Source organism: Anolis carolinensis, chromosome 1 (genome assembly GCF_035594765.1).
Source record: "Anolis carolinensis isolate JA03-04 chromosome 1, rAnoCar3.1.pri, whole genome shotgun sequence".
NCBI lineage: Eukaryota > Metazoa > Chordata > Lepidosauria > Squamata > Dactyloidae > Anolis > Anolis carolinensis.
In genome coordinates, this window is record NC_085841.1 from 38,520,053 (window position 1) to 38,540,203 (window position 20,151).

The following is a 20,151-nucleotide window of genomic DNA, read 5'->3' on the forward strand; positions in this document are numbered from 1 at the left end:
GCCTTCAAGTCATTTCAGACTTAGGGCGACCCTAAGTCTAAAACTGAGGGCGGAGGACAGATAAATGACCTTGGAGGGCCTCATTCGGCCCACAGGCCTTAGTTTAGGGACCCCTGACTAAGAGTAACAACTTGTGCTTTCGCTTTCATTACTCATATGTTTTGATTTTCTCCTGATCACCTCTATCAAACAAAGTCCACAGTTCAAAAACATGGATTATTTCAAACAAGGGCTTATAAAACAATAGTTGTTTGGTTTGTGTCTCCTTCAAAACTTTAGAAAGCATAAGAATATAAAGGACACAAAAAGCCATCTTTTATGAGTGCTGAAGCAGTATATTCCCACATAGAAGGGTTGGATCAGTCCTTGTGAACCCTTTCCAAGTCTCTGATTCTGGGGTCTACAACATGAGAACCATGGAAAGTATAAGGAATGAGATGTGTGCCTCATACTCCACTCTCAGCCACAGGGAAGCTCTACTACATTAAGCCTCTTAAAAAGCAAAAGGAAATGTTTTATCAGTTGAAGCTTTTTGCTGAATCTAGTCCAGTGATACTACAAATTAAGCAATGCCTTGCAGGAAGATATATGTATGTCAGATATCATGTTTACTCTCAGCAAGAAAAGTACAAAATCTAGCAATGCCAAACACAATAGGATTCCAATAAACATTGAAATAATTCTACATTTACTAATAATCCACTTAACTGGACATATACAAATTGGGGTGGAGGATAGCAACTATGAAAACTGCAAACTGCCTTTCACCACCATATACAGTTCCCTTAAGTTGAATTTGTTTATAAGTCAGAACAAGTACATTTCTGATTTATAAACTATAAGATCTATCTATCTATCTATCTATCTATCTATCTATCTATCTATCTGGATAGCAAAGGGAACGGTTAGTAATACCCCTGTGGTGTTTTTTGCTGACTATGCGCCTGTTCAACAGGCTGAGCTGTTTAAAATCTTGGAAGGTGATACTGTCAAGGTGATGCATGCCATATGCCAGCAAATATGGAAAACACAAGATTGGTCATCAGATTGGAAAAAATCAATTTATATCCCCATACCAAAAAAGGGAAACGCTAAAGAATGCTCAAACTTCTGTACAGTGCACTTATTTCCCATGCCAGTAAGGTAATGCGCAAGATCCTGCAAGGCAGATTCCAGCAATACATGGAGCAAGAGTTGCCAGATGTTCAAGCTGGGTTCAGAAAAGGCAGAGGAACCAGAGACCAAATTGCCAATATCCGCTGGATAATGGAGAATGCCAGGGAGTTTCAGAAAAACATCTACTTCTGCTTTATTGACTATTCTAAAGCCTTTGACTGTGTGGATCATAATAAACTATGGCATGTTCTTGGTGGTATGGGGATACCAAGTCACCTTGTCTGTCTCCTGAGAAATCTGTATAAAGACAAAGTAGCCATAGTAAGAACAGATCACTGAACAACAGACTGGTTCAAGATTGGGAAAGGAGTGCTGCAGGACTGCATACTTTCACCCTCTCTATTCAACTTGTATGCAGAACACATCATGCGACATGTGGGGCTTGAGGAATCCAAGGCCGGAGTTAAAATTGCTGGAAGAAACATTAACAACCTTAGGTATGCAGATGATACCACTCTGATGGCCGAAAGCGAGGAGGAGGCGAGGAGCCTTATCACCAAGGTGAAAGAAGAAAGTGCTAAAACTGGGTTGCTGTTAAACGTCAAGAAAACCAAGATCATGGCAACTACACCTATTGATAACTGGCAAATAGAGGGAGAAAACGTGGAGCCAGTGACAGACTTTATATTTCTAGGCGCGAAGATCACTGCAGATGCAGACTGCAGCTAGGAAATCAGAAGACGTTTACTTCTTGGGAGGAGAGCAATGGCCAACCTTGACAAAATAGTGAAGAGCAGAGACATCACACTGGCAACGAAGGTTCGCATAGTCAAAGCAATGGTATTCCCCATAGTAACCTATAGACGCTTTTGAACTCTGGTGCTGGAGAAAAATCCTGAGAGTGCCTTGGACCGCAAGAAGATCCAACCAGTCCATCCTCCAGGAAATAATGCCCAACTGCTCACTGGAGGGAAGGACATTAGAGGCAAAGCTGAAGTATTTTGGCCACATCATGAGACAGGAAAGCTTGGAAAAGATCACAATGCTGGGGAAAATGGAAGGAAAAAGGAAGAGAGGCCGTCCAAGAGCAAGATGGATGGACGGAATTCTTGAAGTGACTGGGTTGACCTTGAAGGAACTGGGGGCAGTGACGGCCGACAGGGACCTCTGACGTGGACTATTCCATGAGGTCACGAAGTCGGAGACGACTAAACGACTGAGCAGCAGCAGCCCCTGCTCAGAAGATTTCACCTCACTTTCTGTCCCTCACTTCCTGATGTCTCACCCCCATTTGTAATTATGAGCCCATTTGTAAATTGGATGTTTGTAACTTGGGGACTGCCTGTATACCATAATTGTTTCATAACATATAGCTGTTTACAACCATTTTAAAACTGCAGGCAAAGTTAACATTAGAACCAAAGTGAACACCATACAAATCCATGTTTTTATTTGCTGAAATTCTTTACCTTTCCTATAGGCAGTAAGTAAAACAAGGCCTGGAGAAAGAACCAAAGCAGATAGACACCAAACACTCTTGCCTCCCACAGACTTTCAAAAGCTGGGAGGGAAGGAGGTAAATTTAGAACACTGGGATCTTTCTGTGAGCACAACACCAACAAATAAAACACTGCTACAGGCAGGAGAAGTATCATAAAGAATGCACCTGCAAAAAACAACAACAAAAATGGAGTTCATTAAAAGTAACACAATTAGAAGTTAAATAGAAAACAAAAGAATAATTGGTTTCAACATGAACATGTTGTTAAATACTTCCTTTGTGATAAGTCTGAAAATCAAATTCTAGAGTATTTACCAAAAAAATCAATCAATGATAGAACTGTCATTATTATAATATAGACTATACTCAGGAATATGTAAGAGGTGACATAAGACACTTGTAACAATTCGGCAAAACCTGCCTATCTATAGTAGTGCTTCAACTCTGGCTACCAAATCTTGCTGGATTTCATCTCTAAGAATTCTTGATCTTTGTCTATACTAGCAAGGGCATCCGAGAACTGAATTGCAATATAGCAATACCATATGTAAAGAAGGTAGCTAGGACTTTAACTATATGCCTAGACTCTAATAACACTCAAACATTGTAGGTAATAACAAAGACATTTTTTGTAATTCAATAAATCTCATTAAAATACCAATGACAGAAGTATCAATGACACTTACGAAAGCATGACCTTCTCTCACAGTCATAACCAATTCACAATTCCTATGTGTCTGATCTTGAAAGGAATACACCCACAGCTATTGCAAAAGACGGGGGGGGGGGGGGGGGGGGGGGGAGAGGTCTGTGGTCCAATAGACTGGGAAACAGCATGCTGATGTTTCCACTTCCCAAAAGTGTTCTCCTGTGCAAAAGTGAGAAGCAGAATCCCTCTTCACGCAACAAATTGTTACGGGAGGCATGTGTGAAAATGTCAGTCTGCCACATCCCATCTGATGGAAGAACAGACTTGTCACTCACAGCAGTTGTTGTCAGTTGAGTAAATTCGATTATTTCAATGAAGATATAGCTATGAACATAGAATCTGTATTTTCAGAACTTATCTCTCAGCTGATTTGGGAGTTTGCAAATGCAGGAATGTCTTGCAAATGTTGCAATGTACTTGATACAAATTGCTGAAATCATCTACAATTATAAATTGCTACTTCCAAGATTATCATACCAATCTTTCCTCCAAATTCTAGTTCTTCTGTCTTCGGGCATACTTTCCCAATAGTTTTTGGTGTCTCAAAAATTCTCTCTTCAGAATACTTTTCTTCTTTTCTCTTCTCCTCGTTTCTTGGATATAAACTGTATCGTTCCAGAATGCGCTCTCTGGCTTGCTCAGACTCAATTCTTTGGCGCTAAAACAAAATTGGTAAAAAAGAGTGAACAATTTGAAATTTTAAAGCATTATTTATTGAAACTCTAGCCCTCAGCTCAAACATTCTTCTTTAAAAATGCTTCCCTTATTTTGTCCCTTTTTCTGACACTTTCCACTGTTGTTTCATATCTTTAATATTAATTAACAGAATTTAAGCATAATTAGTATTGTTGATACAGTAGAGTCTCACTTATCCAACACTCGCTTATCCAACATTCTGGATTATCCAACGCATTTTTGTAGTCAATGATTTCAATATATCGTGATATTTTGGTGCTAAGTTCGTAAATACAGTAATTACTACATAGCATTACTGTGTACTGAACTACTTTTTCTGTCAAATTTGTTGTATAACATGATGTTTTGGTGCTTAATTTGTAAAATCATAACCTAATTTAATGTTTAATAGGCTTTTCCTTAATCTCTCCTTATTATCCAACATATTCGCTTATCCAACATTCTGCTGGCCCGTTTACGTTGGATAAGCGAGACTCTACTGTACTTTGGAACATACTGAAAACGTTAATCGGAATTACAGTTCACTAAATTTGACTTTCAATATACAGTAGAGTCTCACTTATCCAACATAAACGGGCCAGCAGAATGTTGGATAAGCGAATATGTTGGATAATAAGGAGGCATTAAGGAAAAGCCTATTAAACATCAAATTAGGTTATGATTTTACAAGTTAAGCACCAAAGCATCATGTTAGACAACAAATTTGGCAGAAAAAGTAGTTCAATACGCAGTAATGCTATGTAGTAATTACTGTATTTACGAATTTAGCACCAAAATATCATGATATATTGAAAACATTGACTCCAAAAATGCGTTGGATAATCCAGAACGTTGGATAAGTGAGTTTTGGATAAGTGAGACTCTACTGTAAATTGTTTCTTTTCCAAAAGGATTGAAGAGCAAATAAGCATAGACACTTAGCCAGAGGATTTCTAGCATTCCTTAAAATGCATGGGTATAACACATATCATTTGGTATTTCATACCTCTAAAATGCTGCGAGGAGAAGAATAATTCACTTGTTTTATCTCCGGCTCCCCATTATACTGGTTGGTATTGTTTTCATGAGGTTTCTAGATAAAGAAGAATGAGTTTTTCTATTAAGGAAAATATTTTTTTTAAAATAGATTTTGCAACTAATGCTGGATCTACAATGCAATATAATGTAGTCTTGAACTACATTATATGGATGGTGTAAACCCATATAACGCAGTTCAATGCAGTCAAACTGCATTGTACTGGTCTATGATGACAATATAATATTGCAGTGTGGATCCAGCCTTAAACTATAAATTAATTTTATCGTTAATTATCTCTTACTAGGATGATGGGTAAGATCAACCTAGGGAAAATTAATGTATCCTTCTTGGTGAATGTATATTGAAAGGTATTTCAATATTTAGGTACACACCTTAAAACCACAAATAGAAAATATTGGGGAAAGCAAAAGACACTAAACTAGACAACTTCAAATCAACAAATAAAAAATACCAAAGGAATCAAATTCGGCTCCTCAACCATGTTTTTTTCATTTTTTGGTTCTCTGCTTTGAGAGGAAGAACGCTTTTTGTGTTTGGCTGGTCGACCAGGTGATCGAGATCTAGAGCCTGATCTAGATCTGCTACTGCTGCGTCGTGATGGAGAACCTGAGGAAGAGCTGCTTTTTCTAAGGCGAAAAGATGACACTGCCTAAAAAAAGAGACAGTGGTTACATTATTTCAGTTTTTCAAAATATTAATTAATTACTATTTACTCAATTACAAGAAAAACCATGTGAAACCAAGGATCCCAATTAGTCATTTGGGGGTGTTCTCTTTCTGGCACCTGGAATCAAATAATATTGAAGGAATTTGAGAGAATGGGATTATCTAAAGAAATGGTGGACTTGACAGTGATGGCTGAGATAATGGGACTAGTTCCCAAGGGAAGATTCTGAAACTATTAATACTTCAACAGAGATGAGTTGGCAGAAAAGCAGCTACAATAGTGGTTGAAAGACTAAACATGGACGTTGGAATGTCTTTGATGTTAGTATACAAAATAAATGTGAAAACAGCCAGTTTGTTAAGTTATGATGCTTAAGACAGCTGTTTTGGTTTCAAACAGAAAGTACAACTAGGTAAAAGCTGACAGACTAGTGCTGGTATTTTTACATAAAGTTCAGGGGTACAGCATACAAGTTTGGACAGAAAAAAATGATAATCCAAGCCTATGTTTTGAATCAAGTAGGTCTGCATTAGAGACCCTAAATGAGAGTCAGACATATTGTTTGAATGGGCAAAAAGACACATACATTCAAGAACAGTAGCATATTTGGGATGAAAGACCAAAATCCAAACAGATCATTTGAGTCTGAATAGATTACACTCCGAAAATGGTCTCAGAATTTCTCAGTGTTTCAACAGCTTCAGAAGAAATTGGGAGCATTTTTAGGTAGAAGTATTCATAATCAAAAACACCAGACTTTTAAAAAATATTGGTAGAACTGGAAGTACATATGCTAATGAGGCACTAACAATTCTTTGGTCGCAAAGCTTTTCCTCCTATACATATCATGCCATAGGTTCTTCTCAAAATACAGTGAGAAAGCATCAGTAGAGTTAATTGCCCCATATTAGCCAAAGAGACCTTGGTTTCCCATGCATCTTTAAATGTCAAGAGTCCATTCATTATTCAAATCCAACTGGCTGAGTTTGAAAAGCTTGGGTTTTTGGGAAAGTTGGAATTTAAATTTATTGCTGACTAGGTTGGCAACAGCTTCATGTGAACTTATTAGGGAGCCTTTGATAGGAATGCTTCCATTTAAGGTGACATTCTTACTTTCTATAACATTAACAAGAAGGGTGTCAAGGCAGGCAGCTTTATTGGTGAAACTTAATTTCTGTCTGGAAAGATTCAATTTAATAATGGTTCTGGATTTTCTACCTAAGTTCTTAAAGAGAAAGAGAGCCCAGGAAGAAATGTATCTTCCAAATTTTTACCTAAATTCCAGTCATCTCAAAGAGCAGAGAGCTTTGGATGGGAAGAGAGCTGTTAATTTATTAGAAGAGAACATCTCATAATTAGTTACACAAGTAACTAATTAATTGTATTGCTTTATAATAGAATACTCCTAGAACCTTGAGAAAAAAGGTATCTAGACTGGTTATGGGATGATGGATCAATGTATACATTTTGCAATACTATAACTATGAGAATAAATTGAAACTAAAATGTGTTTGGGTCATTTGACAAGATCATGCACATTAGCAATGTTTTTTTTTTTCTGTTCAAGTGTCCTTGCAGGATATGTGATGCTGCAGACTAGTTGAAATTTCAGTGTTTGTGAGACACTATAAGTTGAACCAATACAAGTCAGCAAGAGCAGCTTTTGTAGTATCAAAGTGATTCTCCCACCAAGAAGGGCTTCAGTAAGTCCCAATTGTAGTGGATTGCTCTCCTTGCCATCCAGGGAATGATAAATTGTACTTATTTTTGCAATACTGGGATAGCAGTAGGAGCAATCCATACCTTCCCTGGAAAACAATAAACAAACAAACAAAAATAATTGATATGTGGAAGTTCTTGGAATTTGGGTTAGTTAAGTCTTGATAAAAACTGTTGGAGAAGAGGGCAAGGTCTTAACAGCTCACCTGAAAAACAATCTTGGACTCTTTCATTCCAGTTGGACAGTGAGGGTCAAACCCAATCATAGTGGAATGCTCCCCCTGCCATCCCAGAATGAACCTTCACTGTAAATACAATTTCTCATTATCAACCGTTGCTACAAGTGCCACTGCTATGTCCTCCTTGGCAGGAAATATCCCATGGCATGCTCCTGGCATGCTCCTCTCCTCTGCATCCAGGGCTACCAATAATGGTATAAGGATGCTCCAGAACTGCTGCCAGTCCTCAGACTCACCACAGCTGTTCTCCTGTATGGAAACCAGAGAAGAGGAACACACCACTTCTGCCAGAGCTGGAGAAGCTACAACAGAAGAGCAAGTGCAGGACCTCACTGGCCAATCATAGAGGACTGTATCAGCATAACAGATGAGATAGTAGGTAGCCTGAGCAGGGGAAGGAAGAGTAATCAGCCTTTTGGGAACAGGTATAGCCAGCTCTAATGGTTGCAGGGGAATATGTAAAGGATTGAAGGGTTGGGTTTTTTGCACTGGCACAGCAGCACCAACAGACTATTTAGACTCATGTGTACACAACAATATTGCAATAAAGCATTCTGCATAAACAAATCACTATTTGATGAACCAACATAACTAGACTACAGTCTGTAGGTTTGACTTTTGATGATCTAATTATTCATAGATTTGCTTAAAATGTTTTCTCTATGAATCTCTAGGTCCCACTGCAACTCTACTTACTCCAGTGCCATGATGGAGGACCTAGAGCAGTGGTTCTCAACCTGTGGGTCCCCAGATGTTTTGGCCTTCAATTCCAAGAAATCCTAACAGCTTGTAAACTGGCTGGCATTTCTGGGAGTTGTAGCCACATTCCGTCCAATTCAACCATACAGTTGTGGTGGAAATTTATAAAAATATGTTCTATCAGGTAAAAAAAAAAGAATTTGCAGTTTTTTTCAGCTTCATAGTGTTCCTGTGCCCACAACTCCAGTGAATGTGGAGAGCTGAGAGTAATTACTGCAACTTATTTATGAGTTACAATGTCTGAATTGCTGAGCTTTCTAAATACAGACAGTCCTCAAGTTACAAACATCTGCCTTACAAACAACTCAGTTAAGAACGGGAGTGAGACAACAGGAAGTGAAAGGAATTTACCCCTCAGAAGGAAAATTCACTCCTACAATGGTTATCATGGCAAAAAGCTTTCTCACCAATCCTTGTTTCTACTGCATTTTTCAAAAGTCCCAATAAAATGCTGCAGGAACAAACCAAAGAAAAGTGCAAGTATTCATTCAGGAGAAAACTTACCTTCATTTCACTTTCCTTCAACTGAAGTTCAGTTCCATCCTTGTATTTCACGGTATAAAGATGGTTAAGATCATCATAGCTGGTTACCTGTACTTCATAATACAAAACACTTCCAGGCCATCGGCCCATCACTACTTCTTCATCAGCAAACTTTCTCCGGGGCATTTTTCAAACAATCCTCAAAGGAAAAGAAAAGAGGAGAATAATTTGAAAACACATGGAGTTGCAGAAACTCAAACTTCTTGTCACCTTATGTATATCAAAAAATGGGAGCACTCTTACTAGTCAGTTAGCATCCAGTAAGACCAGAACACTGCGAGTGTCTAAGAGTTGGCAACTATGGTGGGGGCTATTTTTAACAAAATACACACTCAGGCGGCCACATGTTTTTCCTGATTCAGTAAAGTTTTTCTTAATTAGTATAAACCTAAACAAGGATTTTAAAATGTGTGATTCTCTATCTGTACACATCTAATAGTTCAACACACACATACACATCACTCATGGCTCTACCTTTTCCCTGCCCAAGGATTTAAAAAGTCCAGAATCAGTGGGAGAAAGAATACAGGGGTTTGGTGCTTCTTTTAGGTTCTCCATAGATAAAATCTTGCTTTTCACCACTCTACTTAGATAAAGGGATGGTTAATTTCTTGCTAAGAATAAAGATACAGTACCCACATTAACCTATGCAAAAGTCAACCCAGTTTTTGGGGTTAGTTTTTAAACTTATATTTCTAGACGTATAAATGAAAATATAAAACAATCCTGGCTAGAGATGCATGTGTTAGTGACCTCCTCTTCCACACAGGTTTTGTTATTTGTCAAATAAAAACTCTGGATTTAAACTACTTAGTTTCTCCTATCATAACATTTTTAATCTTTTGATTCGTCTCTGCGAACTATAATAAATGCTAAACAAACAATACAGAGCTCAGAAAAGCAAGCACATAACTAAGATATATTATACATTTGCATGACTAAGTACAGTAGACTTAAGTACAATAGACTCTTCATTAATCAGAACTCTCTGTTCACCAGAACTCTCAGGCAACCAGCAAAAAAGTTGAGCAATACTTTAAATAAAAATTAAAATAAAACTATTTTTAGCAGAAATGTTACAGTAAATTAAGTTGGGTTTTGTCAATTTGCTTGTAATTACTGATCAATATTAATACCATCAAGTCAATACAGAGTTTATGGCATGGTACAATATGAGGTATAATATTAGGCCTATTTTAATAGTAACTCTCCAGTAACCAGAAACTACATTTATCTGGGATCTATCAACCCACATAAGTGCTTGTTAACTGAGAGTCTATTCTAATAGCTGAATATAAAAAAATAATACAATTCAATTACTAATTTATTTATTTATTTACCATATTTATATCCTGCCTTTCTCTAGCCCAAAAGGGATTCAAGACGGCTTACAAACGGCATTTATACAATGCCTTAGGCATAAAACACAGACATGAAATAGAATTATAAAAATTAAAACAGACATAAAATATAATTAAAATACATTCCAATATGAGACATATCATCCAAAGGCAAGGTCTAATGCCGTTCCAAAATCCACTGCATAATTTCCAGGTTAAAAAAATTGCACTGTGCTATTTATCAAATAATAATATAATAATAATTTTATTTTTATACCCCACCCCATCTCCCCGAAGGGACTCAAGGCGGCTTACATGGGGCCAAGCCCAGTCAACAAAGCAATAAAACAAATCAAATAACAATAAAACAAGTCATAAAAAATCACATACAAGGACAAAAGATAAAATCTTGGATAAAATCTGGAGAACCTGGGCCAAAAGTGCTAGTTATGTCGAAATCATCAGGAAGGGGTGGATTATCCAAATTGTCGTCGCCTTCAAGGTGCTGGAAGAGGCGTAAATACGGGACTATTATTGGAAATGCTACAGGTGGAACTTACTAGATCAGTTATCGAAGGCTTGCTGAAAGAGCCATGTTTTCAGGCTCTTCCGAAAGGAGAGGAGGGTAGGGGCCTGCCTGATCTCCCTGGGGAGCGAGTTCCAGAGCCTGGGGGCCACGAGGGAGAAGGCCCTCTCCCTCGTCCCCACCAACCACGACTGCAAGGGTGGTGGGAGCAAGAGGAGGGCCTCCCCCGACGAGTCACGAAGGTAGGTGGGTCACGAAGGTAGGTGGGTCCCAAACCATTTAGGGCTTTGTAGGTAATGACCTGCACCTGGAATTGGGCTCGGAAAATAAACGGCAGCCAATGGAGCTCCTTGAACAGGGGAGTAGAACGCGCCCTGTAATTTTCTCCAGTTAGAAACCTGGCTGCCGCACATTGTACTAGTTGCAGTTTCTGGGCCGTCTTCAAAGGCAGCCCCACGTAGAGTGTGTTGCAATAATCCAGTCTAGAGATAACTAAGGCATGGACCACCCTGGTCAGATCAGTCTTCTCGAGGTACGGTCGCAGCTGGCGCACAAGTTTTAATTGAGCAAAGGCCCTCCCAGCCACCGCTGACAGCTGGGCCTCAAGTGTCAGCGTCGAGTCCAGGAGGACCCCCAAGCTGCGGAACTGCGCCTTCAGGGGGAGTGTGACCCCGTCAAGCACAGGTTGCCACCCTATGCCCCGATCTGACATACGACTGACCTGGAGGACCTCTGTCTTGTCAGGATTAAGTCTCAGCTTGTTCGCCCTCATCCAGACCAACACAGCGGCCAGACACTGGTTCAGTATCCCAGGGGCTTCCTTGGATTTAGGTGGAAAAGAGTAGTAGAGCTGGATGTTGTCCGCGTAGAGATGGCACCGAACTCCAAAACTCCGGATGACCTCGCCCAATGGTTTCATGTAGATGTTAAAGAGCATGGGGGACAAAATAGAACCTTGCTTGCAAGGTTCTATTTTGTCCCCCAGGTCAATGGCCAGGGGTCCGAGCAGGAGTCCCCCAGCTTCACCAACTGAGAGCGACCCTCCAGGAAGGACTGAAGCCACTGTAGAGCAGTACCCCCAAGGCCCATCCCAGAGGGCTGCCCCAGAAGAATACCATGGTCGATGGTATCGAAAGCTGCTGAGATGTCCAAGAGAACCAGCAGGGTCACACTCCCCCTGTCCAGCTCTCTGCGGAGGTCATCCACCAAAGCAACCAAAGCTGTCTCGGTACAGTAACCAGGTCTGAAACCAGAATGCGAATAGTCCAGAAAATCAGCATCTTCCAAGAATCCCTGGAGCTGAGAAGCTACCACCAGCTCCAAGACCTTGCCCAAAAAAGGAAGGTTAGAGATTGGTCTGTAATTACTTAAGTTGGTCGAATCCAAGGAGGCCTTCTTCAAAACTGGCCTCACTATAGCTTGTTTTAAGCTAGATGGAAATTTACCCTGCTCCAGGGAAGCGTTAATTATCTTCACAAACCAATCTACTGACCCACCACTGGCCTGTTTTAAAAGCCAAGATGGGCAAGGATCAAGGGCACAGGTGGTCTCCCTCACTGCTCCAAGGATCTTGTCCACGTCATCAGGCTGCACAAGCTGAAATGAATCCCACAAGCTCGAACAGACAGATGCCTCGGTTACCTCCCCTGGCACTGCACCAAAGCCAGCATCCAAGTCGAAATGAATCTGAGAGACTTTGTCTGCAAAATGGTGAGCGAACTCGCTCCACCGAGTTGCCGAGTTGTCAGGTGCCCCGCCAACCTGAGGAGGGTGGAGGAGCTTCCCAACAACCCAAAACAGCTCTGAAGATCTATTTGTTACAGACGCGATGCGGGCAGTCGAGAAAACCTTCCTGGCTGCCCGCAACGCCGTGGAGTAGGCCCTAATAGCGGCTCTAGCCCCTGCTCGGTCAGATGCATCACGCATTTTCCACCAGAGGCGCACTAATCTCCTTCTCGTGCGTTTCATCTCCGCCAACTCCCCAGTAAACCAGGGGGCTCGGGCGACTCCACACAGCAAAAGGGGACATTCGGGGGCGATCATGTCTATTGCCCTGGACATCTCGCTATTATAGCGATCGACCAAGGCATCAATAGGATCGTCAGCCTCCATGACAGACAGAACCCCCGAGAGACCTCAGGAATCCATCAGGATCCATAAGCCTCCTGGGGCAGACCATCTTACTGGGGCCCCCACCCCTGCAGAGGTTTGAGGACACGGTGAGACTTAAACTGATCAGACGATGGTCAGACCATGACAATGGAAGAATAGTTTGCTCTTCCACCCCGACCAAACTGTCGCCTGCAACAAAAACCAGGTCGAGTGTATGCCCAGCTTGATGAGTGGGACCCGATATTACTTGGGACAGCCCCATGGTCATCATGGCAGCCATGAATTCTTGTGCTGCACTTGCCAAGGTGGCCTCAGCACCATCAGGCGCTGGGAACCCAACACCACGCTAGAGACCACCTCTGCTAGCGCAGACAGGGAGACTGCTGTGTTGCGGGGTGGACGGTACACCAGCAGAATCCCCAAACTGTCCTGGGTACCCACCTTCAAGTGGAGACACTCAAACCCGGCGGATTGCAGGATGGCGCATCTGACCAGGCCAAAAGACCACCGCAAACCCACCTCCCCGCCCTCCAGGCCTGGCCTGCTGATGCAAAACAGTGCCTACAAGCCCCATTCCCGCAAGGTGTCCCAGAAGGATACTGTGGTTGATGATATTGAAGGCTGCTGAGAGGTCCAGCAGAACTAATAGGGACACACTTCCCCTGTCCAGTTCCCGGCGAAGATAATCCACTAAGGCGACCAAGGCTGTATCAGTACCATGTCCCAGCCTAAAGCCAGACTGCGACAAATCTAGACAATCCGTGTCTTCCAAGAATACCTTGACTTGTGAGGCCACCACACGTTCCTGGACCTTGCACAAAAAGGAGATTGGAAATAGGCCTGAAGTTGTTGAATTGAGTGGGGTCCAGTGATGGTTTTTTCAAAAGCGGTTTTATGTTAAGCTGGCTGGAATACTGCCTTTCCAAAGGGAGGCATTAACCACCACCTTCAACCACTCTGCCAAACCCCTTCTGGCTTGCTTTCCCAGCCAGGATGGGCAGGGGTCTAGGATGCATGTGGTTGCTCTCGCCTCTCCAAGTATCTTGTCGACATCCCCGAGCTACACTAATTGAAATGAATCCAACAAAACGGACAAGCAGGTGCTCATCCCTATTCTGTCCGTCACCTACCCTCAGATGGACACATTCAAAAGAGGTTGACTGCGGGATGCGGCACCTGGTCAGGGAGATGGAATCCCTATAGAGCACTGCGATTCAGCCTCCCCGCCCCTCAGATCTTTGTTGGTGCTGCACGGAGTAGCCTGATGGACAAAGCAGAGTGAGATTGACTCCTCCCGCCTCACCCAACCAGGTCTCCATTATGGACGGCAGGTCTGCCCGCTCATCCAGAATTAAGTCCTGGATGATAGTTGTTTTTCCCTTGACAGACCTGGCGTTCAACAGCACCACCTTTAATCCAGAGGGGCCGCCAGCCTGATTAGCAAATTATATCAAATGAGACTATAATCTACTTACCAGTAAATAAATTCCATTGAGTTCATTGTGATATACTAACAAGTAGACACAGAATAGGATTATTACTATATTTTACAAGGAGATGTCAATGATCAAGAAAATGCAAAATTAATTTGGTACACGAGATGGCCACCACATTACCTGCAGCAGTCATTTCTAAATATTAACTACACCCAATGGAACTGAAGTATATGAAATCAATTTTCTGAATGTTTGGCATAATGATGAAGCAAAGGGCTGATGCAACTATGGGTCAACACAATGCCTTTTCACTTTGTTGGTGTTTATCCATAGAGAACTATGGGAGTTCAAGAAGCAGGCTTTTGCCAAACGATTTACACTCTCAGAAGTGAGTGGCAAGAACAGGAAGATAATTAAAAGTTACCTAAATACTTCATGACTCCTGAAGTCTGGTTGCCTGAAACCAGTTACCTTGCTCCATGTAATTGAGTAGATCTCATTGAAAATGTACCTTTCTCTACTATTGTCCCAATACAAATCAATAATAATAATAATAATTTTATTTTTTTTATCCTGCCTCCATCTCCCCGAAGGGACTTGGGGCAGCTAATACGGGGCTAAGCCCAAACAATTACAATAAAACAACATTAAAATACAAACGAGGCACACAACAGCATCCCATAGGGTGCCCGTACAATAACAAAACAAAACATGGGAACAATGGCACAGTAAAACAAAGTGTAAAAACAGTACAAAGTTTAAAATGATGACAAGCTGGGCCAAAGTACAAGGCAAGAGGCTAGTAAAGCCCGTGGGTAAGGTAAACAGAAGAGGTGCTGCATGTAGGAAGGAAAAACTCAGGTGGGCTAAACGAAGCAATGAAATTACTCACAGGCAAGGGATAAGATGAAGTGCATCAGGAAATCAACTAGACATTGCACTAGAACCTGACAAGAGGAATAATTGTTTAATTTTCAAAGGTACACCGAAAAAGCCAGGTTTTCAAGCTTTTCCTAAAAGCTGCCAGAGTGGGTGCTTGCCTAATCTCTCTGGGGAGCGAGTTCCAGAGCTGGGGTGCCACCACAGAGAAGCCCTCTCCCTCGTCCCCACATGCCGTGTTTGTGATAGAGGCGAGAGAGACAAGGGCCTCCCCCGATGATCGTGCAGGTTCATAGGAAGAAATGCAGTCACAAAGGTAGGCGGGATCCCAGACCATTCCGGGCTTAGTAGGTGATAACCAACACCTTGAATTGGGACCAGAAAATGAACGGCAGGCAATGGAGTTTCTTAAACAGGGGGGTTGACCGCTCCCTGTAATTCGCTCCAGATAGTATTCTGGCTGCCGTTTGCTGGACCAATTGAAGTTTCCGGGCCATCTTCAAGGGCAGCCCTAGGTAGAGTGAGTCGCAATAGTCCAATCTAGAGGTAACTAAGACATGGACCACCATGGCCATGGCAGACTTCACAAAGTACAGTCGCAGCTGGTGCACATGTTTTAGCTGTGCAAAGGTCTCCGGGCCACCGCCGACACCTGAGCATCAAGCGTCAGCGCTGAGTCATCTAATTGAGACATAACTCACTTAACAGCATAATATACTACCTATTATCATAACTATTTTAGGATTTATTACAGCTTCATGCCAAATTGGCACAGGTCATATTCTTAGCATAAGTAATGATTTGAATATACTTGCTCCATATAATTTTTAAAATTACTATCAAATTATAATATTTTACAAAATCATGAGCATATATATATCTATCTACTATCTACTTGAACACTTTAATTCTAAAGTGACAGGATTAAAGAAATAAGATTGAATACACATTTACATAAAATGATTTTTTTCAGCTTTGACAATGTAAATGGACTGAGAAATTAGCACATGTGTTTCATTCTTTTCTTCTTTCTGTCAATCCCTGTAATCCAGAGGTTCTCAAACTTTTTCAGCCACAGAGCCCTTTTTGAAGCAAACAATTATTGTGGAGTCGCAAAAGAGATTTATCTATATCTACATCTACATCTATATCTATATATATATAATAAAAGTGAATGTTTGTATGTTTGTAGACCCCAAGCTAGTCTATAATAAAAGTCAGTGTTTGTATGTGCCAGCGTTTTGATTGGCCGGCCGGAATATGGGCCAGCTTTCTGATTGGCCGGCCGGAATATGGGCCAGCTTTCTGATTGGCCACCTGAGGACCCCTGAGGCAAAAACTACTACCAGAAGGCTTCGGCCTACTCTCTCTCCTCAGAACGACGCTAGCTTTGGTACACTTAACAGCCTTTAGCCTACACTTTTGTAATCAAAAATACCACTGGGACCACCAAGAAGGCCGGACCTGGACCAAACTTGACACACATAACCCCTAGGACCCATGAACCCACTGACAACAGTTCTGGACCAAATACACCCAACATCGCCAACTGTGCATACTAATAAAAAACTTTGGGTGCTAGGAATTACCGTTCACTCACACATCCAAAGCATTCTTAATCCAACTAATGATGGAAAATAATTATGTTTTAATGCTTCCTTTTAAACAATGGTTGCGGGTATGTTTATGAAAACTTCTATCTTCCTCACCTCACCCCCCTTCAGCGCTTCTACTGACATGTCTCGGCCTTTGCAAGCTGCTAGGCCCTGCTAGGCCCCAAAACAGGATGCCATCTTCCCTCCTCAATATTGTTCCAAAGAAGGCAGCTTTTCCCTGGCTCATTGGGACACAGTACTATTCACAGCACACTAAAGAGAAAATAACTATCTTTTTAATCTTTATTTATTTTTTTAAAACATATTTTTATTGATATTATCTTTGTAAAGAAGTGTGTGTTTTGTTTTGATTTATGGATGATATGTTTATTTAATTTTGTTTTAGAAGCCATGTTTGTCTATGTTCAAAATGGGTAAGTATTGGAGTTGACAATACTTGGGGGAAGGTAACCAGCTCAGCATTCTGAGGCAGGTTACCATAGCAACGGGGGCGGAGCCAACCGCCGTTTGGAAAGGAAAAGAGGGAATGTTTTAAACCCAGCTCAGTCTGTGATTATTAGTCACAGGAGATGGACAGGTTGCTCACCTGTAACCATGTTTCTTCGAGTGTACTCTGTGAATTCACACTAATGGAGAAGCTGCGCCTGCGCAGGTTCCGACGGAAACTCTTCCAAGCTGAAGTTCAAATTTTGGCGGTAACCACGCCCCCCTTCCCAAGGGGCATATAAGGCAGCCCCAGGCGCGCGCTCCCCAGTTCCTACGCCGCCAAGGCAACGAGAAAGGGAGAGGTTTGCCAGAGGGGAAGGAAGGGCGGGTTTGTGTGAATTCACAGAGTACACTCGAAGAAACATGGTTACAGGTGAGCAACCTGTCCTTTTTCTTCGTGTACTCTGTGAATGCACACTAATGGAGACTGACACGCTAAGGTCCCGGATGGTGGGACAAGGCAAACTCAACAATTTAGTGAATGTCCAAACACATATTTATTAGGACATAATGAGATAACAGTCCCAAGAGACCAGTGCAATCAATTGTCCGAAAGGACCAGTGCAATGCAAACATGAGCATAGTAGAAGAGGAAACATAACATAGAAATTTTCCAATAAACATGATAGAAAAAAACACTCAATTGCGTATAGTGCATATAAACGCTCTCCCAGGGGGGAGAGGGACAAACACATCATATCCGCCAGGGTCAATAAGGCGGTACCAGGTAATAGAGCAACTGCTCAACACAATCAGGGAAAAACACATCCCTAGAGGTAGGTATGGGGAAAAACGACCGGCCGAAACTTGAAGGAGAGGTATAGAGAGTCACCTGCGGGTGAATATAAGGAGAAAGACGTTTGAGAGTCAGGAGAGGCAAGATGAGAGTACTGATCTTGCAAAGGCAGAGTCCTTTAAGGCTTTATTGTCCAGCCTGTAGTGAGAGACAAACGTAAGAGGGTTTGACCAGATAGCCGCTTTGCATATGGAGTCAAGCGGAATACCCCTAAGGAAGGCGGTTGAAGCCGAGAGGCCCCTAGTCGACCTCGGGCGGATGGATGGAGGAGGAGGTCGCTTGGCTAGTTCGTAGGCCAACTCAATGGCCTGAGCGATCCAGTGGGACAGTCTTTGGGAAGAGATGGGATTACCCAACTTGTCCTGGGCATAAGCGACAAAGAGTCTTTGTGTCTTACGGATGTCTTTGGTACGGTCCCTGTAGAAGAGAAGTGCCCTTCGAACGTCGAGAAGGTGCAGTTTTTGCTCTAGAGGAGAGGAGGGGTTAGAGAAGAAAGCTGGTAGGACAATGTCTTGATTGAGGTGGAAAGCTGACACTACCTTAGGGAGAAAGGTAATGTCCGGGCGAAGAACAGCGCGGTCATGGTGAAAACGTAGATAAGGCTCGTCGACCCTGAGAGCAGCAAGCTCGGATGGCCGTCGTGCCGACGTGATCGCCACTAGAAAGGCCAACTTCCAGGAGAGCAGACGGAGATCGGTCGAGGCAAGCGGTTCGAAGGGAGCAGAAGTGAGTTGAGAAAGTACAAGTTCGAGATTCCAGCCCGGCGTAGGTGGTAGCGACGGCGGGCAGATGTTATTGTAGCCTCGGAGAAAGGTTTTGATCAAGTGATGAGAAAAGAGAGATGGCTGACCGTGGCGTTGAAAAGACCAGGAAAGAGCTGCGAGATAAGCTTTAATAGAAGCGAGAGAGAGTTTCTTCTCGACGAGGGTCATGAGGAAGTCGAGGACCACCGATACCGAGGTCGGAAAGGTGTCGACGTTACGGGATCGAAGAAAGGCATGAAAGCGAGAGAGTTTATAGGAATAAGCCTTGGTAGTAGACGGCTTATGGGCTGCCCGAAGGACGTCTTGCAGGTTCTGCGGAAGGGAGGCTAGGTAAGAATCCTCCATGCAGTGAGATGAAGGGAAAGGAGGTCCGGGTGAAGAATTTTGCCGTCCTCCCTTGAGAGAAGGTGCGGCGAGGGAGGCAGAGGGCGAAACGTTCCTCTGGAGAGACGAAGAAGGGCCGGATACCACGGTTGGCGGGGCCAGGCCGGAGCTATGAGAATCGCTGTGACCGAGATCGAGAGAAGTCTTTCGAGAACTTTCGGTATGAGAGGAATCGGTGGAAAAAGATAAAGCATCTCCGCCGACCAGTCCAGTAGAAAGGCATCTCCTAGACAGCCGGGGAAGGAGTTCGGGGGAAGTCTCGCCCCGTAGCGGGGTAGCTGAGCGTTGTGGGGAGACGCGAAGAGATCCAGAGTAGGGCGTCCCCAGTGGAGGAACAGACCGTCGAGGATCTCGGGATCGAGCTTCCACTCGTGAGAGGAAGATGTCATCCTGCTGAGGGCATCTGCTAGGTCGTTTTGGGCGCCCGGCAGGTGGATTGCAGAGACCTGTACATCGTGGGCTATGCACCAAACCCAGAGACGGGAGGAGAGGAGCATCAATTTCCTCGAACCCGTACCGCCCTGTTTGTTGATGTAGAATACTGCTACGAGGTTGTCCGATTGAATGAGGATGGACTTGTGACGGATGAGGCGGGAGAATGCTTTCAGGGCTTTGAGAATGGCGAGAAGCTCGAGAAAGTTTATGTGGTTGGCCCTCTCGGATGGGGACCAAAGATCTTGAACCGTTAGACCGCTCATGTGGGCTCCCCAAGCGTAGGTGGAGGAGTCCGTGGTTATGGTTAGCGACGGCGGGGCTGGATGAAATGGGAGGCCCCTGCACACGTTTTGGTGAGACGTCCACCATGAGAGGGACTGGCGGACGAA

The 20,151-nt window shown here is 42.8% G+C and overlaps 1 protein-coding gene across 1 annotated transcript in view; it reads right to left on the reverse strand.

Annotated features, from left to right (window-relative positions):
* The window catches only part of lbr (lamin B receptor), a 57,193-nt gene that overhangs the window by 21,131 nt on the left and 15,911 nt on the right, over nucleotides 1-20,151 (reverse strand). The window contains exons 2-6 of the mRNA XM_062972614.1: nucleotides 8,950-9,127; nucleotides 5,513-5,710; nucleotides 5,008-5,094; nucleotides 3,804-3,984; nucleotides 2,586-2,782 (exon numbers count right to left, since the gene is read on the reverse strand). Coding sequence (XP_062828684.1) covers nucleotides 2,586-2,782; nucleotides 3,804-3,984; nucleotides 5,008-5,094; nucleotides 5,513-5,710; nucleotides 8,950-9,114 — 828 coding nt within the window. The 5' untranslated portion in view covers nucleotides 9,115-9,127. The remainder of the gene's footprint in view (nucleotides 1-2,585; nucleotides 2,783-3,803; nucleotides 3,985-5,007; nucleotides 5,095-5,512; nucleotides 5,711-8,949; nucleotides 9,128-20,151) is intronic.